The 20,897-nt window shown below is 42.0% G+C and overlaps 1 protein-coding gene across 1 annotated transcript in view; it reads left to right on the forward strand.

Annotated features, from left to right (window-relative positions):
* LOC134219851 (uncharacterized) overlaps positions 1–9,125 on the forward strand; it is a 444,111-nt gene extending 434,986 nt beyond the window's left edge. The window contains exons 9-12 of the mRNA XM_062698736.1: positions 6,077–6,434; positions 6,487–7,050; positions 7,111–7,707; positions 7,831–9,125. Coding sequence (XP_062554720.1) covers positions 6,077–6,434; positions 6,487–7,050; positions 7,111–7,707; positions 7,831–8,271 — 1,960 coding nt within the window. The 3' untranslated portion in view covers positions 8,272–9,125. The remainder of the gene's footprint in view (positions 1–6,076; positions 6,435–6,486; positions 7,051–7,110; positions 7,708–7,830) is intronic.
* Positions 9,126–20,897: the final 11,772 nt, after the last annotated feature.

Below are 20,897 nucleotides of genomic sequence, written 5' to 3' on the forward strand. Positions count from 1 at the left end.
GAAGAAATTGGATTTTTGGGATGTGTGAAAAAGTCTCATCAGGATGGGGATTTTTTTTTTGCAAGCTTTGCTAGGGTTACTGAACTAGCAATGAATAGTTCGTGTTTGGAAAGCTTCAATTCAAAACCGTTCGATTAGATAAAGCAAGAAATTTCCTGCAATATTAAGGAGAAAAGAAAATTGACAACCAACCACTACATTAATTATTATTTTTTGAATGAGTGTTTGTTGTATGGCTCGGTGTTCCACTACCACCACAATCATAATCTTTCTAAGAACGGAAAAGAAAGACGACCCACCTCCGCACCGGAGATTAATCATTCAGAAAGCTTTTCCGTTCATATGATATCTTATATCAACACTGTAAAATGTTATTTTGCTTTTAATATTTTCCATGTTTTTGATGGGAATTACAATGTTTGACCCTCACAATAAGTTACGCTAGTTTTATAATGGATTCCTACCCCTAAATGTAATTTGACCCTTCTGGCAACACGGTTGATGTTTATGTTTATTTTATGTACTCTGTTTTTATTTACTTGACCATCAACATTGTTGCTGTCCAATGAGCAACTCGAAGTAGCTCGATATTTGTTCCCGTCCTGCTTGTTCTTTTTTGTCAACAAATGGGCATGAGCAGGACAGGGAGAAACTACGAGCTACTTCAAGCTCTCATTGGACAGCACTATTATTTGTAAATACGTTCAACTATGTTAGTTTAAATAAATAGTCCATTCTATCCGTGAATGTCCGCTGTGTTCCGCGATCATTTTCAGCTTCTGAAGTCGGTACGCGAGTGTCCACTAGTGCCAAGTGAGAACTCTGCACCACAACCAAAAGGTTATTGGCATAGAACGAAGATTAGAAGGCGAAAATCGTGAGAAAAATGATCCCGCGGTTCGTTTCGATTTTCTACCGCGAGTGCGCATCTTGTGTTGTGAGAAGATGGTGGATTTGGGCAAACTTTCGTTTGCAAAGCTCAACAACAATAATTGGGCGAGCTGGAAATTCCGCATGGAAATGTTGCTCATGCGAGAAGAACTCTGGTATGTGATATCTGATCCACAACCAAAGCCGGTGACTGCGCGGTGGAACAAAGATGAGCAGAAAGCCCCGGGCTACAATTGGTTTGTGTGTGGAAGACAACCAGTTTAGCTTGGTAAAAACTGATAAAACCGCAAAAGATTTTTGGGAACAGTTGCGCGCGTACCACGAAAACTCAACGCTGACTTCCCGCGTTTCTTTGCTGAAGAAATTGTGTTCGTTCAACTTGAGTGAGGGTGGGGATGTGGAGAAGAACCTCCTAGAGCTCGAAGAGCTATACGATCGGTTGTCGGCAGCCGTACAAAATTTGGAAGAGCCGCTGCGAATCGTCATGATTCTCCGGAGTTTGCCGGACTCTTATGGCTGGTTAGTGACGGCCTTAGGGGGTCTGCTGGACACGGACCTAACAATGCAGCTAGTGAAGTCGAAGCTGCTCGACGAATATGAGCGATGGCGGTTCTGGCGTTTCTGTGAATGCGATGAAGAGTTCAACGTCGCGGGCGAAAGTGGTGTTGCACATGAGCGGAAGTGTTACCATTGTGGAAAGTCGGGTCACATGCAGCGAGATTGCTGTTTGCTAGCGCAATAGAAGAAAAGTGACGAAAGTTTTTTCTCGACGCTGGAGAAGAAGAACGGCCCGAAAGTTGTCCTGGCTGACGGGGAAATAGCGAAGACAGCCGGCCATGGTGAAGAAACAGTGCTCGGTGATCCGGTCGATGTGAAGCTTGTTGACGTTTTGTATGTACCTTCGTTGACGAGTGGGACCATTTCAATGGACAAGCTGACCGCAATTGGTTTCACGGCCGTTTTCAGTGCTAACGGATGTGAGATCCGCGATGCTACCGGCTCATTGACGGTAGTAGGAGAGCGCGCTGGCTGTCTGTACCGGATGAAGCTAGCGGAATCATCAAAGAAAGCTTAAGGTAAGACACACACTACTAATTGTCAGCATCAATGGCACCGACGTTTCGGACATAGGCATCCGGATGTGAGAAGAATTCGCGAGGAGAAGTTAGGCACCGGTATGATCGTTACCGACTGTGGCATCCGTGAATGCTGCGAGGAGTCCAATTCCCAAATCAGCCGAGATCTAGTCCACACGGATCTATGCGGGCCAATGCGGACGACGACACCCGGTGGTAAGAGATTCCTAATCGACGACTACAGCGGATCGACGACTACAGCCGCTTCACCGTCGTTTATATTCTGGAGACAAAGTCGGAAGCACCGGAGAAAGTGAAGGAGTACGTTCGGTATGTGAAGAACCCTTTCAACAGAAGGCCGCGTATAATCCGCTCGGATGGCAGAGGCGAGTACGTGAATAAGGAGTTGGGCGGTTTCTTTGTCAAGGAGGGAATCAAGGCGCAGTATACGATAGCATACACAGGTCACGATCAGCCGCAACGCAAGGTTTTTGGAGCTGGACAACGGGTTGTCTCACGGGGCGGAGCTGGATCCTGCTGCCGTCGGAAGTTCGTCGATTAGTGGCAAGGAGTGGCCTCTTCCGGTAGTGCAAACGAAGCAGCAAACAGCAGAAGAAGAAACAGCCCCCTGCGGTGAAGAAACAGTGAGTGAAGAAAGTGAAAAAAAGGACTATTTTGATGTAGAAGATTCTGAGTCGGACGAAGATCCTCTCGATGTGAAGCAGGAGGGAGATGACAAAGAAGTTGTGAACGGTGCACGGAGATTAGGGCGTCGCACCCGCGGAACGCTACCCAGGCGATTGTCGGGTTATGTGTTTGGCGTCGTCAGGCAGCAACAGCAGGAACATTTCTTCAAGCAGTATCCAGTCAAGAGCGAGGTTTGTGGAAGGCGGCGATGGACAGCGAAATTTAGTCGCACAAGCAAAACGGGACGTGGGAGTTAGTGCCGCTTCCGAAAGGCAAGAAAGTGGTAGGCAGCATTTGGGTGTACAAAATCAAAAGGAACGAATCCAACGAAATGGTCGGCTGCGCGGGATAGTTGCCCAGGGGTTCACGCAATGCCATGGAGTCGATTACGACGAAGTGTTCGCCCCTGTGACCAAGCATGCCACACTACGGGTCCTGCTGTCTATAGCAAACAGTCCGCTCGATGTTGGAACCGGAAGCTAAGGGGTCGTACACTAATTACGTAAGCACTTATGGGGGAGAGGGAGTCTGCCGTTTTCTTACGCTCCATATAAATAAAAAAATATTTACATGGTAAAAATCTTACATGGGGTTGACAAACTCAAAAAAATTGCTTACGTAATTAGTATACAGCCCCTAACCGGTGTTCTGACGGAAATGGCATTACAAGTAAGTTCGGCGGATCCGTGCTTATTTGTGGCAACCAGAGATGGCCTCAGAGTACATCTGATCGTTTATGTCGATGATTTCCTCATCGGATCAGAGAGCGAGGCGGATATTATTTCAGAAGCAGCTGAGTCGGCATTTCGAGATTGTCGATCTTGGCGATGTGAAGCACTTCCTAGGTCTGGAAGTACACAAGGAGGATGACACGTTCTGAGTGAGTCTGGCCAACTACATTGATAAGCTGGTTGCACGAGTAGGCTTAAGCGAAGCGAAGGAGGCAAAAATGCCCATGGATCAGGGCTATCTGAGGAACGAGGTTGATAGCAAACCGTTCGAAGATGCTACGAAGTATCGAAGCGTGGTTGGTGCTCTTCTCTATGTGGCGGTGTGTGCACGGCCGGATATAGCTACCAGTGTGGGAATCCTTGGCCGAAAGTTTAGTGCCTTAAAGGTACCAAAGAAAGGAAGTTGAGGCTTGGAGCCAAGAAAACAGAAGAGTTGGTGGCATTTTCGGATTCTGTTTGGGTAGGAGATACGAGCACACGGAAGTCAACAACAGACTACGTGGTGTTCTACGCATGAGGAGCAGTTTGCTGGGTCAGTCGTCGGCAAAGTTGTGTGACCCTTTCGACGATGGAAGCGGAGTACGTCACCCTAGCCGAAGCGTGCCAGGAAGTAGTGTGGCTTAGGCGACTGTTAAAACACTTTGGTGAAGAACAAGTGGAAGCAACATTGGTAAACGAAGACAATCATGGATGCCTGAGCTTCGCCCGTTCGGAGAGGTCCAGCAAGCGCTCAAAGCATATCGAAACCAAGCATCATTTTGTTCGAGATCTTTGCAACAACGGCGAAGTGGTGCTTCTGCATTGTCTAACGGATCAGATGCCAGCTGATGTCCTGAAGAAGCCGTTGGGATTCGTTAAGCATCGACAATTTGCTGAACAGTTGGGGTTGGTCGGTAAGCGACCAAAGCAAGGTGAGGCGACTAACCATTAAGGAGGAGTGATGGGAATTACAATGTTTGACCCTCACAATAAGTTACGCTAGTTTTATAATGGATTCCTACCCCTAAATATAATTTGGCCCTTCTGGCAACACGGTTGATGTTCATGTTTATTTTATGTACTCTGTTTTTATTTACTTGACCATCAACATTATGTGTAAATACGTTCAGTTATGTTAGTTTGAATAAATCGTCCATTCTGTCCGCTGTGTTCCGCAATCATTTTCAGCTTCGCTGAGCATTTTCGCTTGAGCTGAGATTGGAACAGTCCCACTCACTGGATAGACACTGCACTGTCTTTCAAGCGGAAATATTTGCCATTATGTGTGGAGTGCAATCCACACTGCAGATAGCCAAGCAGCAATTGAAGCTCTTGCTTCGGCCAACTCAAGGTCGAAGTTATTCTTAATTTCTCACTTTTCAAATGAACTATTTGGCAAAATGACCTATTCGGCCAAATGTCCTTATCGACCAAATGACCCTTTCGACCAAACGACCCTTTCGGCCAAATGGTCCTTTCGGACAAATGACTTTCGACCAGATGGGTTTCGGCCTAATGATTTGTTCGCCCTACTGGCGCTCGGCCAAATTCGAAAAAAATCGAAAAAAATTTCCGAATTGCGAAAAAATTCCCAATATGTAGCTTTGTAGCAAGAAAAAGGGTCAGGTATCAGAACGTCGGCTTCAGGGGGATGTTCACCTCAATTAGGAAGATTTGTGCCATCGTCTACACAGCCTTTCTTATCACGCTCTTGACAGAAAAGGAAGTGACGTATACACATTCAAAAGTTCATATCTCCTTACCACAACGGGTTATGAACAAGATAATACTTGGAAGGTTTAGGTTTCTGTAGTCAATTTCACTTAGTAAAGCCTGACCATGTTAAATCTCGGACATCCATCTTCCAAAATTCACAAACCACTGACACAATCCATTTTCATAACAAATGAATCTCTACATTTTATGTGATGCTTTCACTTGGACATTATCTATGTGTCCGAAATTTAACGAGGACAGCAGTGGCGTAGCCAGAAAATTGGTCTGGGGGGGGGTTTTCTGAACAATTTTTTTTCTCGAAAATTTTTTTTTCTAAAAATGATGTCTCTGGGGGGGGGGGTTTATGCCCAAAACCACCCCCCTGGCTACGCCACTGAGGACAGTCTTTAAGTGTTTACCAAATATTTGGAAACGCAGTTGCATTTAAACTGGGCAGTTCTATATCAAATGACCATTTCGGCCAAATGCCCCTTTCGGCCTAATTACCCTTTCAGCCAAATGACCCTTTCGGCCTAATGACCTTTTCGGCCTAATGACCTTCTTGGCCAAACGACCTTTTCGGCCAAATGACTCTTTCGGCCAAATGACTTTCTGTCTAATGGTCTGTTCGGCCAAATGGTGTATTCGGCCGAGAGTTGTCGGCCTAGTGGCATTCGGCCAAATGGCATTCGGTCAAATGGCTTTCGGCCGAATGGGTTTCGGCCAACCGACGCTTCACCATTTTATCGGTGGTCTTCGCAGAATGTACGTAAACTCATTTTGTCTTCAAAATAATTGAATATTTTCGCGAAAAGAGCATTATGTTCTCCAGATCTTGTTCTTGGGAAGAACAGCACGAACTGCCAAGTTCGATAAAAAATATACTTAACCTTATGATAATTGATTATAATTATCTTTTTTTCTTTAGAAGTTTATGTATAAAACAGAATAAAAAGCTTAGGAAAGACGCAATAATCACGCCATTCCCCTTTCCAGGAAAAAGATACCGATCAAGGATGTCACTTCGCTGGAGGAACGTATCCGGCAGCTAACGTGCGATATCGATGAGCCAATCGACGAAAGTGCCGACGGTGAACAGGGACATGACGGAGACCTCAACGAGATGGAACGGCGGGATAGTCCGGCCGGTGAGGAGAACCCGCAACAACCGAAATACATTCCGGACAAAAGCTTTTCGCCTAGTTCGTCGGCTTCCAGTTCCTCGAGCGGATCCAACGGTTCGACCTACAAGAAGATAACAGATCTGTTCCATCGGGATCGACGGCATGAGAAAATCCCCGAAGCGGACGAGAATCCGATTGTGATTATCCCGCAGGTTTGTCCATCGGAATCGGTAGGTTAGGTTGTATCGAAATAACTTAAATTGGCTTTGGTTTTCTTCGCAGGACTGTCGCTGCCCGGCTGGTCCAGACATAGGAATGGGAGTTCAAATTCAGGGTGTTCACACGCAAATCCATCAACCACCTCAACAACGCCAGGCGGATTCACGGAGGCAGTTCCTGTCGACACTGGCTCCTTTGACGGCATGCGTTGCTGGTCAACGCGATGATCTGTCGTACTACACGCTGGCCCAACCTGGGGATAGAAACTCCATGGGAAGTTCTCAATGCACCGAGTATAGCTTAGGGGACATTGATGCCGCTTTGCATGATGACGACGGCAAGAAGGTTGCTCCGGATGTAATTGCCGGAACACCTGGTCAAGAATCGGATGAATTGGCAGCATTTGTACAGCAGGAGGGAGCTCGAACGGAACGTTTGAAGAAACGGTATAGTGCGGAGACATCCACCTCAGCACCCGCCTCGGGTGCTGGATCGGACGATGACGAGCACAATGATTACGGATTTAACTCTAGGCCTACAGTGCGAGGTATAAAACCTCGATTCGGGTCAACGAATGAAATACTTCAACAAATGCAAGCTCAACTGGCCACGCCTACACCACCTCAGGTACCACATTTTAGGTTTAATGATAAGCAACATTAGATTCACTATTGATATTTATTACAGGCAAAGTCTCAAACTAGTGCTGCGCCAACGCAACCCGTTCAATCAAATACGCTTCCAAGGCCTCACACATCAAGCAGTATGCAGCTGGCAGCAGCCAAGCAACAGATCACCACCCATCAGCATACCGCATCTTGGAGTTACTATCCAGTTGAAAGTCCGCAGACTAAAGCTGTGGCGGCAGTGGCTGCAGCTGCTAGCACTGGAACTAATATGGTCACGGCTGTGGATCCGCATGGAAACTATTACCACATTCCAGCTCAAGCTCGCCATAGCTACCACGGCCAAGAGGCTATCTATCAGAACTGCGCCCAATTACCGGCGGGCAACATCCAGGCTAATACAGTGCACGTTCAATCGCAGCAAATCCACACGCAACATCACGCCGTCCATACGGCTCATCACATACACCACGCCAATCAAGCGGCCTACGGTAAGTTTGCGCGAAGTCCAACGCGTAGACCGGAGTCTCCGCCCCCGCTGAGGAACTACCATCAAACGATGGTTCTAATCCCGTACAACGCAGAAACTTACGAACGGTACACGGCTCAGGAGCAGGAGAACTATCGTCGGCAGCACAATATTGTTGAGTATCAACAGGTGAGGTCTCTGAACCTGTGGTTTTAGTAGTGCGCCCATCCTGTCATTCATTTCCAGACCCGCTTTCATGTTCACTTAATTACGGTTTATTGAACTATGTCTAATCAAATTTATGGTTTTTAGGTTACCCAACAAACAATTCGAGTTCCAGTAGGCTACCCCCTACCGGGTATGCAGCTCCACGTAGTCGCTGGTCGAGGGACTTTGCCACCGCACTACTCTACCCTTCCGCGGTTGGGATCCAGCTCTAGCGCGTCCACAATCACCAACCCCACGCCCGGTCCCAACACCAATGCCCCCCAAGGAAAACCACCAGCCTATACGCAGTACCCCGTAGATAAGGGTGGCGTCAAGTTTACCGAGCGGGGCGCTCCCGAAGGGGCGGCCAGTGTTCAACCGAACGACGTCACCAGTTTACTATCGCCCACGTCACAAGGACACGGTCCACCAACGGCAGCATTGGGTCCCCCGACGTCCGCCGCCAGTGCCATCCAGGCTGGCAACACTGCCCAGAACAGCGCTGCCCAGGGTCAGGGGGCCGTATTCTACGCGATGAACGTTTGACACGGCGATTAGATAAATGTCACGATACGAATTGAACCCAAGTCCAAGTGCGCTGGAACCGCGGAGGATGATTCGATGCTAGCGGCGGAGGATTTGGGTGATGATGGCGATAGCGTAAGCATCAAAAGCGATCTCATCTCTCTGGCTGCTTCAGTGGCGTCAAGTGGCCTGGAATAGTGTGCAGAACGAGGGCGAATACAACGATTTATGTACTTCCGATGCGTGGGAGTGGTGTTGCAAGGGCATGTGTGTAAGTAATTGAAAGGAATGCTGTTACGGGAATGCTCAAGAGCTCTATTGCACGTGTAATATTTGTATTCATTAGATTTAGGCTTAGTCGAAAGATTGGCTAGACAACCGAAGATAATTTACCAAAAAATATGAAGTTGAGCGCATTGTACATAGACCGTTAAGTTGAAAGTTTAGGAAAAAATCTCGATTGGACTGATGCAGTCATAATATCGCTAATGTGCTCAATCGCATTCAAAACAAATGGAGCGAATTTAATTGTTGAACAAAACAAAATTTATGTTTTCTAAGACGCGATTCGGTTTGAATCTCTTTTTGAAGGCCTATTCCACAGAGGAATGTACATTCAAATAACCGCGTACTTCTAGCGAAAACCCTGGTAGTAATTCTTAATTTTGGAAGCGTTTCACTTGAAGACAAATGTTGATACGAAGGTTGATATTGAAAGCTATTTTTCCTTATTTGTTATCAATTTAGGATTATGGTGTATATGTTGGAATAGGATTGTGTGCGTAATAGTTTTGGCTCCAATTATCAAGATTATATTTTTATTTTTAAATCTACCCATCCTCTAAAATTGCCGGAGTAGCTAAACAAGACTCTGTTGTCTGTTATCTATCTATATATATAAAACTCAATTTTTGTATGTTTGTATTTATCTTCTTCTTCTTCTTATTGACCTTACATCCCCACACTGGGACAGAGCCACCTCGCAGCTTAGTGTTCATTATGCACTTCCACGGTTATTAACCGCGAGGTTTCTAAGCCAAGCTACCTTTTCTGCATTCGTATATCATGAGGCTAACACGATGATACTTGTATGCCCAGGAAAGTCGAGACAATTTCCAATCCGAAAATTTGTCTAGACCGGCACCGGGAATCGAACCCAGCCACCCTCAGCATGGTCTTGCTTTGTAGCCGCGCGTCTTACCGCACGGCTAAGGAGGGCCCACTATGTTTGTATGTATGTTCCAGCATAACTTCTGAACGCATTGACCGTTTTCAACCAAATTTGGAACACAAATTCATTATCATAAGGAGACGACGATAGGAGGTTAGGGATGCTCTTTACAAAAGAGGGAGGGTATGAGGGGAGGGGTATTGTTTAGCAATCGATCAACTCAATGTAAATTCAGCAATTCAGCATGACTTCTGAACCCATTTATCGATGTTCACCAAATTTGGAACCCATATTATCTGTCTAAGGAAGACTATATCAGACTGGGTAGAAGTGTCATAGCTGAATGAGAGGGATTGTATATTTATTGAACGAACAGTTTAGTATACCTTTTTATCAATTCAAACCAAACACGTAAACACGTAATCTCTACTAGAGGTGTGCGCCGCCGCCGACATTTTTGCATCGGCGCGCCGCCGTTTAAAATTAGTCACGCCGCTGATCTATAATTTTCCACGCCGATTCAAATTTTCAGTGGAAACTCCAAAGATTCAGTGCAATTTCCATATAATTTTCTGATAGATCTCTACAACATCACGTTGAAACTCCAGAGAATTTTCGTGATACCAATTATTTCCATGAAAATTCCATACAATATCTTGTTAAAATTTCAAACAGCTCTCAGTAAAAACTAAGCGTGAAAATTGCGTTGAAATAAAAAAAATCTAATCGAAATTGAATTTTTGATCAGTAAAGAGTCGTTCGGCAGGAAGCCAAGGCTGAAAGTTGTTAGGCCGAATATGTCGTTTAACCGAAAAGACGATTTGGTAGCAGCTTACCAGAGCAAAGCTTAAGAGCAAATCGATAACTTGTTTTAATGTTGTGCAATCATCGATTATGTTTACTTAATTAGATATCTCGATATATGATATAATCGTTTTAACGGTTAAAATAATAAAACGTATTTATAGAAGAAATATCTTGTGACTTCAAATCGAAAACTTTTCCTGCTGTTGATGAGAGCAAAACGAAGACTAATTTTGATATTGGTTTCCGATAACAAAATAAGTACACAGTTTGATGTCATATCATTCATTTTAAAAATCAACAGCAAAATGAGATCAATCATGTAAATCATCATAAACATATAAACATATCTGAAAACAAATTATGAATCAGTTTGATGTCAAAATCAAAATATTTTTTCTATATGCTCTCATTATGTTTTCAGACTTTGCTAGGATATCTAGCCTGAAGTTATTTGGCCGAAAATGTCATTTGGTCGAACAGTTCCTTTGGCTGAAAAAATCGTGAACATGTCCTTCGGCCGTTTGGTCGAAAGGGCCATTTGGCCGAAATGGACATTCGGTCGAAAGTGTCGTTCGGCTGAACTGGTCATCTATATAATAAAAATGAGTTGAGATTTTTTTCCTGACGATTTAACTCGCGAACGGGTTGACCGATTTGCAATTTTTTCCCTAATCGATTCGTTTTGGGATCCGCAAGTTTTGTGTACGCAAAAAGTTGGTGAATTTAACGAGGAAATGTAAAAAATCTATAGAATACAATTTTGGGTCAGCTGTTGAGGAAAACAATACAAACACACGGAAATTGATCTAGTGTGCGGTGCTGCAAATAGTTCATTGTGACATTTTCAACACCCGGGCAAAGCTGAATTTCTTTCGCTTGTTTGGGATATGATCAAGACAGACAATAACGGGAGAATCTTTTGAATTCCGCTTCAAAAATTTGATGAAGTTCCCCATAAAATTCTTCAAGTTTTTCCAGAATATTCATTTGAAAATTATTTCCAGACTTTCCACGGGAACTACTTTCAAGTTTCGAGAACTCTTTGGAATTACCAAGGAAAATTGTTTGGGATTTACATGAGAATTTTCAGAATTTTTAACAGGAAGTTGTTCCAAATTTCTACAGAAAAATATTCGGAATATCCATGGAAAGTTCCTATTGAGTTTCTGTTGAGTTTTCTTTGAAATTCACACAGAAAGAGATGCTGTAACGTTGACTTCCCCAATCTAGATTAATTAAGACTGTTAGTTTTTTAATCCTTTATTAGAGTGATTTTTTCGCAGAGAGAAGTTCATCATGGATTTCTTTAGAAAATTCTTTCTAATTTCGATTAAAAATTCTTGGTAAGTTCCATTGACCGAAAGCGACAGACGGGCGAACTGGTAATTTGTCCGAAAAAACGTTTGCCCTGAAAGGTTGTCTGGGCGAAACGATCGTTGGCCAAAAATGCCATTTAACAGAAATAGTTTTTTGACAGAATGGTCCATTTGGCCGAAAATGTCATTTGGTCCAACGGGTAATACGGCAAAATTTCAATGACTGAACCTCGTACTGAACGGGTAATATGGTCAGAAATGGCCACTTGTTTGGCGAAATGGTCTTTTTGTCAATTGACCATTGAACAAAATTCCATGGCCTCTCTATTTTTAAGTCGATACTGGCCTTTAGGCCAAAAGTGATCTAGCCAGGTATTATTTTGCAAAACTAAACGTTTCATTGAAACTGTTATCAGGTCAAAACTGGTTCACCCGAAAATGTAGTTTGGCCGGAAGCAATGTACAGCCAAAAGGAAAAATTTGCCGGACTTGTAAAAAGTTGTTTACCATAACAGGTAATTTGGCTGAAAATGCCGTTCGGATGAAAAAGTCGTTTGATCGAATATAGATCATTTGATCAAAAATGCCGTTTGGTAAAAAATGTCATCTGGCAGAAAGAGCCATTTGGGCCAAAAATGTACTTTCTGCAACCTTCTTTGAAAAGTGTCGTTCGGCTGAATTGATCATTTTGTCAAAATGACGGTTAGCCGAATAGGTCATTTGACAGAAAATGCCGTTGTTTTGCAGAATAGACATTTTCGGGCCAAATTACTATTCCTACCAAACGGCATTTTTTGTCAAATGATCTATTCAGTTGAACTTTTTTTTCGGCCAAATTATTAGTTCGGCTAAATGTCCATTTTCTCTACTGTACAGAGAATTTCCCGTAGAAATCCAATAGTTTCGAACAATTTTTCGTTGAGTTCTACAAGCCGCACTCTCGTACAATTTCAAGAATTTTCTGTGCAAATTTCGAAGAATACTGAACAGAAACTCAACAAGAACTTTTCGTAAATTTCCGAAGTTTTTCCTTAGTTAAGAATATTTTTTGTGAAAATTCTAAAGTTTCTCATGTAAACTGCGACTAATTTTCTGCTGAAATTCCAATCAATTTTATTTGGGAATTCCAAAGAGCTTCTCTCGGTAATTAAAAAGATTTCTCGAAACTTCAAAGTAGTTCCCGTGGAAAATCCGAAAATATTTTCCAAATTTTGTAAAAACTTATAGATTTGTCTGGAGAAGTTCATTAGATTTTTCATGCAAAATTCAAAAGATTCTTTTAATGTCTTGAAAATATCCCGAAAAAATGCAACAAAAATCTTAGAAAAACGTAATGAAAGAATCGCCACGCCGATTCACGCCGCCGACCAACATTCTGACAAACGCCGCCGCCGCCGACGAATATTGGACCGGCGCACACCTCTACTTAGGATTGGTTTTGGATTGGTTTCGGGGCTTACATTTGGATTGTATAGGACTTCTTTCTACTTGCCCAAATATCGTATAACAAAAAAAAGGCCATTGACCTCGTCAGGTTTGTTGGTCTTTAATCATCCAATCATTAGTTAGATCCTAATTTAAAATATGGAATAGATTTGTGGGACAAAATAGTAACAAAATTATGAATTAAGATTTGTCTTTCGCGACCCACCACTGAACAGCCCACGACCCCCATGGCGGTCGGAACCTCTGCTATAGACCCTGTCTCATTCCGCGTTAACGAGCTCATTTCTTAATCGATAGCCGTTTCCACACATCCCAGTAATTTCGCTTCTTCAACTCGTTCTCTACGAAATTCGCCGTGTTGAGCACAAACCTTGGCAAAATCTCTGTGCCAGCCGAGCGGCCCTTGACCGTTTGATTCTTCTCTTCTATATTTCATTTTCACTCGAATTTTCAATTCTCGTTTGCCTTAGCTAACCTAACTGCCTATTACAACAACAATTGATTATTATCCAACAGTTATTTATTACCCGCGAAACCAGTCAGTGTCAATGAAGTCCACATTACGTGCCATTACTTTCCTCTTAGCATTCTAATCACTTTGGCATCAAGTTTACTTCTTAGCTCCTGAGGTACGTGTACCTGATTTCGAAGACTCGGAAGACACTGGCCACAGTTCATATGGTGTTTGTTTGATTAAAATTTAATCATTAAATTAAATCACAGCATTCATACTTCTGTGCATCAAGTAAATTTTTTCCATACAAATCATTATTTATATGGAAAGTGATAAAATGGCAGTCCCCTCCCCCATCAGTGCTTACGTAATTAGTGTACGACCCCTAAGCTGCTGTTTATGTTGTTGTCAGAAGCACTTTTCGATACCTGGGTCAACATTGAGCTGCTCTTCCGTTGGGAGTGCCACTCCCAGTAGAAAATCTGTGGAATTTAAGGTGAAGGTGGGTTGAGTACCAAAACAAAGCTTTGAAAGTATTGGTACAATAAAAACAGTCATATACTGTAGTAGTATTGGTATCGTATTTATAAAAAAACAAAGAATATTGGTAGGGTGGTTTAAAAAACGACTCAGCACCACCACGCTCACTCGATTCCGTCCCATGCTCCGAGTGTCCTCCAAAAACCGATTTGAACAAAAACTGGTTGAGCGCAAGCCGGTTCAAGTTTGTATGAAAACTAGTATGGGAAACTAAACTTTTTATTACACTGGCTACAGTGCCTCCCCTCCAAACGCTGGCGAAAAGAGAACCCACATAGCTGAAAGCAACATTCCTGAGACTTCACTGAACGAAAACCGCACCGCAGGAAAAATCCATTGATTACGTAACGCAAAAATAACATTTTATACCCCACTCACCCCCACGTCACACTTTTTGTATGAAGCATTTGCCCCTTACGCGATTGTGTAGACTAGACTAGAAGTATTTTGCCCTGGTACGATAGATATCACAGACAAATTCTGGGTATTTTGTTGAATTGCACGTTTCACTGATGCCTTCTGAGAAGCCTAATGATCATGCTAAAGATTCGCAACCTCGCTTAAAATCGACTCCCAACTATTGGAACTACCATTCTATATGGATTGTCTGAGGAGCAGAAGCTCTTGAATATTTCATCCAGTCATATGGTCTCCCTCCTCGCCATCGCCCAATGACGAAGAGCCAGAATCAGAATAATGTTAAATTCAACCTCGCCATATCAACTGTCATACAAACCTGAAACGACCTGTACACGGTAAGCCTCTAATCAAACCAGCCCAAATCATCGGATGACACCCAACTTATAAATCATAATCGGCTGAGCGCGGCGGAGCGAAATTATTTTTTGAGCCACCCTATTTATTAGTTTGCTGCTGCTGGTGCCGTTGTTTACATTCGCTCCGCGATCAGTTTTTAATCGTTTTTTTCGGGCAAAAATAGCAGTTTATATTAAGTTTTCGCTTTAAACAAGTGACTGATTCCGAAAATTGATGTTTAATTTGCATTCCATCAACATTTCGGGGTGTTCATGTGCGGAGAAGTGAGTAAAAACTTGTGCCCTTTGAGAAGAAGTGAAGTGCAGTGGGTTTATACACCAAATCGCGAACGGCAAATAAATTGGCACGAAACTGCTAATTTATGATATTATTCGAGCCGAAATACATAGGACTCTTTGGATAAACATGTTCATTATCTTTTTTTTTTGTTAAATATCTTGGCTGTGCATATGCACAGCATATGTTTCGAAATGGACAAATTGATATGAAATTTGCGAAAGAATCCACGTGTCTTGGAGGGACTCGAACCCTCAACCTCCTACTCTCTAGATAGGCGTGATAACCCCTACACAACAAGACCACTTAAAGGTCACGTTTGCGGAAAAGCCATCAGAATCCGAGTACCAACCTCCACCGCGGTTAGCTCTTTTTAGCAAATTGAATATTTTTCGGATGCTTGATTTGCCCAATCTCACATTTGCTTTACTGTTGTATATCCACAGCCAAGCGAGTGCACATTGTTTATTAAACGAGAGGATCGCACTCCATGCCCCCCAGCAACGGACTGGGCGGGACGGTATAGAATGCGAATTCAATCGCACTCTGCTGTGCCAAAGGCTTGCTTGGCTAAAGCATTTGATGAGTTTGATTGCCTTTGCGTAAACGGTCGCGTGTACTCAGACGACTAATGACGGTGAAAGACCGACACTTGATTACAATTAATTGCATATTATTCGGCAACTCGGCCGTACGAAAACCATTTTTTTGTTAAATATCTTGACTGTGCATATGCATAAAAAGAGCTAACCGCGGTGGAGGTTGGTACTCGGATTCTGATAGCTTTTCCGCAAACGTGACCTTTAAGTGGTCTTGTTGTGTAGGGGTTATCACGCCTATCTAGAGAGTAGGAGGTTGAGGGTTTGAATCCCTCCAAGACACGTGGATTTTTTTTTCGCAAATTTCTTATCAATTTGTCCATTTCGAAACATGTGCTGTGCATATGCACAGCCAAGATATTTAACAAAAAATGGTTTTCGTACGGCCGAGTTGCCGAATAATATGCAATTAATTGTAATCAAGTGTCGGTCTTTCACCGTCATTAGTCGTCTGAGTACACGCGACCGTTTACGCAAAGGCAATCAAACTCATCAAATGCTTTAGCCAAGCAAGCCTTTGGCACAGCAGAGTGCGATTGAATTCGCATTCTATACCGTCCTGCCCAGTCCGTTGCTGGGGGGCATGGAGTGCGATCCTCTCGTTTAATAAACAATGTGCACTCGCTTGGCTGTGGATATACAACAGTAAAGCAAATGTGGAGATTGGGCAAATCAAGCATCCGAAAGATATTCAATTTGCAAAAAGAGAGCTAACCGCGGTGGAGGTTGGTACTCAGATTCTGATGGCTTTTCCGCAAACGTGACCTTTAAGTGGTCTTGTTGTGTAGGGGTTATCACGCCTATCTAGAGAGTAGGAGGTTGAGGGTTCGAGTCCCTCCAAGACACGTGGATTCTTTTTCGCAAATTTCATATCAATTTGTCCATTTCGAAACATATGCTGTGCATATGCACAGCCAAGATATTTAACAAAAAAATGGTTTTCGTACGGCCGAGTTGCCGAATAATATGCAATTAATTGATGTTCATTATCACCGGAAGTGAATAAATATGCTTAGTAATATGGTTAGTAATTTGAATATTTAACTTTTGTTAGATGCTGTTTGAAGAATTCGAATGCTGGTGGGAGAGGGGTGCGGGAGGTGTGGGGTTGACCCGTGGAAGGTCCGGTGCCATCTTGACTGCCATCGTGGTACTCTTCCAACTATGTCCTTAAAAGCATTTAAATAACCTCAAAGGTCTGGAGAATGTAGAAATATAATATTGAACATTAGTTTTATGTACGGAATCAAATCCAGAATTTTGCGCTTGGTAATGGCGGCGTAAGTTCCCAAGACTTTGACTTTCAAGAGGTAAAAACATTGGAACTCATCATAGTCAACATTGATTCTCAATGATTTTTTTTGCAATTCCTGATCATAATATCTGGTTTACAGTTCGTCTTTGAGTGATAAAACGGCCTACTTTTCCATACAAACGAAATGGGTGCTTTAATAAACATTATGCAACTCAAATGGGTTGCATAATATTCATTATAACACTCTTGGGTGCTATAATTAGAGGTGTGCGCCGTTCCGAAAATCGTCAGCGGCGGCGTTTGGCAGAATTTTGGTCGGCGGCGGCGGCGTTTTCAGCGTCACGCCGAAAGCCATTTCAGCCGGCGGCGGCGGCGTGAATCGGCTTGGAGATTTTTAACGTTTGTTTAAAAAAAAAATCTGCATTTTTTCTGGTGTTTTTAAGACTTCAACGGGAGAATTTTTTGCATTTCGTCGGAAAAATCTGATGAACTCTCCAAAATTCTCTGAGTTTCTCCAAAATTTGAAAATTATTTTCGGACTTTCAATGGCAACTACTTTGTAGTTTTGATAATTCTTCTTTATAATAGTTTCCAAGGAAGCACTGTGGAATTTCCAAGGAAAATAGTTTCAGTTTCTAAATTAAAATGTTCAGAAAATCCACGGAAAGTTTCTGTTGAGTATTCTTCGAAATTTAAACAGAAAATTCTTAAGATTTCCCGCGGGAGATTATTCAAAATGTAGACATCAACGAAACAAAATTAGATTTCAACGGCAAATTGTTCTAAATTTTCATAAGAAATTCATTGGAATTTGCACGGGAATTTTTTTAAATTTTCTATGGAAAATTATTCGGAATTTCTAAGGTGAACTTTATGGAATTTACCAAAATTATTTAAAGCTTCTACGAGTTTTTTTTTTGTTTTTTTTTTATACGGGAAACCGTTTGGTATCTTAACAAAAAAGAAAACTGATTTTTACAGATTTTTTTTGGATTTCTACAGGGGATTCATTGCATTGTCCATAAGAAATTCGTCGGAAATGCAATGAAAAATTATTAAAAAGAAGAAGGGTCGTTTAACCGAAAATTATTTGGCGAAAGCCGAAAGACCGAATAATACGTTAAGTCAATAATTATCCAGCCGAATTATATTTGGTCGGGGTTCATCCAAACCGCATCAAGCGGCTTTTTGACTGGCTTGTGATATTTGGTTCGCAAAAGGAAAACGGAAAGTATTTTATGTCAAATCATGCGTACATTTGTTGTAAGATATCCTTAGTTATGGCGTTGAACGATGTCCGATGCGATTTATGATCAATTGAATCTGTTACACGAAAACTTTGGCAATAAAATTGGAAATTTTTCATTGACGTTTGGTGTGATTTGGCAGAACCCCGACCATTTGATCGAAATAAACGTTTGGTCAAAACGGGTATACAACGAAAAACAGTTTTGCCAAAAAATTCATTTGGCTAAAGCAACGTACGACCGAATTGGTAATTTGGCCAAAAAAGCACTCTTCCCTAATACGTCATTTGGCTGATATAGTCGTTTAGCTAAATAGGTTATAAGGCCGAAAATGTCGTTACGCCGAAATGGATGTTTCACAGAAAGGGTCATTTGATCGAAAATGTTAATTACTGAACGGTAATATGGTCAAAAATATCCACCCGTTTAGCCAAATACCATTTTTGACCAAATGGCCTTTCTGCGAAACGACCATTACAGTCAAACAACTTTTTGGTCAAACGACTTTTTCAGCCAAATGGCCAGTCGGCTGAATGACGTTTTCGGCCGTATATCTATTTCAACTAAATAAAATTTACAATGTCATGAAAACTCATATGTGAATATGTACGTTATGTGGAAGATATTGATTTGAAAAATGTATTGGAGGTAACCACTTTCCCTTCGATGGGACTCGAACCCATGACCCTACAGTACGCTAGACTGGTGCTTTAACCAACTAAGCTACGAAGGCCTTTCGTCGGCCTTCGCAACCTAGCGGCTACTGAACGAGCTCGAGATTCCCAGATTGGACGCATAGTCAAATCACTCGCAATCCATTTCTCAAGCCAATACTTCCACATGTGTATAGTACACGTCCACATTAGAGGAGCGTGAGTATTTAGAATGTCTGGCGGCTGTACACATTCTTCATCAACAACTGTACTGATCAAGTTAGGTTGTGTTAGCTATTTGCCAGTCGGTCGTCAAGCTCAGACCCGACCGCATTGCGTAGGCAAGAGCACGCAACTCAGGTGAAAATATTTGGATTTCAACGGGAAATCCTTCGAAATTTACACTCGAAGTTTATTTTACTTTTCAAGGTGGTATTTTCGAAATTTCAACGGAAAATTGTATGGAATTTTTAAGAATATCATACCAAATACCAATTCCACGAAAAAATATCTGGAATTCTAACAGGATCAACCGGAAAAATCTACGGAAATTTCATTGAACCGTCGGATCTTCCACGGAAAATTCTGTGAATTTCATCAATTTTGAATCGGCGTGGAAAATTATAGACCACCGGCGTGAAAAATTTTAAACGGCGGCGCGCCAGTTCAAAAATGTCGGTTGCGACGGCGTGCCAAAAACTGTCGGCGGCGGCGGCGCACAACTCTAGCTATAATGAAAAATCAACATCAGAACAGTAGTTGCATGACTACATTTTGCTGATAAAGCTTGGGTAAGTGCTCAAATAGTGTAATCTATGCACCCCGTAATAAATTAAATAGTTTGGTGGACATGGCTTCAAAAATTTCCGAAGGCAAGTACATCTATCGCTTCACGGCTTATCGAACTATGCAATGTGGCACGATAACATGAAATCTGATTGTTCTCCGCAGCAACATAATTTATTGGCAAGAATGATCATGTAAAGTAAATAAGACTGTACAATTATGGTATACAGATTTATCAAATTAAAGTTTCATATTTCGTCATTACAAAAAATAGCGTTTGAAACTCGTTGCAAAACTCAATTTTTTCTGCACTCGTAGTATTCAATGTACAACTCGTGCTGAAAAAATCATCTTTTTGCAACTTGTTGCACAAAATCCTTGTTAAATATTTCATAAACCAAGGCAGACTTGATGAGTTCCAATGTTTTCTACCTCTTGAACGTCAAACTCAATGGAACTCACACCGCCATTACCGAGCGCAAAAAAATGGATATATGTCGAAATATTTTGAAAAGTTTGGCTCATGACTATGATCTGAAATAGAAGGCAGATCACAATTCCGGATCTGAAAATAGGGATGTCAGAAAATGTGTAAAATCTGGAGCATCCATAGATCCGTAAAGATCTAAAAATTAGTAAAATCAGGAAAATGCCTGAAGCACTTGAGGATTGAAACAAAAACAATTTCACCGTTTTCATTCAATGATTCTCCTGACTAAACACTTACTTACATAAGACAATGGACAACAGAAAATACCCAACAGACAAGTGAAAAATGTTTAGCTCATGGAAGAATTTAAACGACTGAAGCAGGAATCGAACCTTCAGCTCATAATACACAACGTACATACACATACTATACCATACGCTCAAACGACCGGCGCCGCAAAGCACAAGGCCACGATATCAAGATTGTAAAACAATGTTTTCAAAAATATTAAGAAAATCCAAAGTTATCGTTTCTAAGAAATCGAGTAGCTGGCTTCATACTGGGTGTTGAAGGTGGACGGGAAACAGAATTTTTTTGAATCGATTTGATAAGCTTTCATAATAAATAATGCATCAAGTGTCTCGGATTGACCCTAGAAAAAACTGGACACTTTACTCAATCCTTTATCGATTCAAAGTTCCCTTAAACTCGATAGTAAATGTTTCAAACATCTCGGGTAATTTCGGCTTTGAACTTATATGTGCAGCTGTATTTCAAAAGTCTCATAATGGGAAGCATCAGACAGATTCGCATCGTTAGGAACAAGAATCAAAAAATACCGAAAAATATATCGCATCAAAAGACGCAATTGGTTTACATATTGTTTCACG

This window comes from Armigeres subalbatus, chromosome 3, assembly GCF_024139115.2.
Source record: "Armigeres subalbatus isolate Guangzhou_Male chromosome 3, GZ_Asu_2, whole genome shotgun sequence".
Lineage (NCBI taxonomy): Eukaryota > Metazoa > Arthropoda > Insecta > Diptera > Culicidae > Armigeres > Armigeres subalbatus.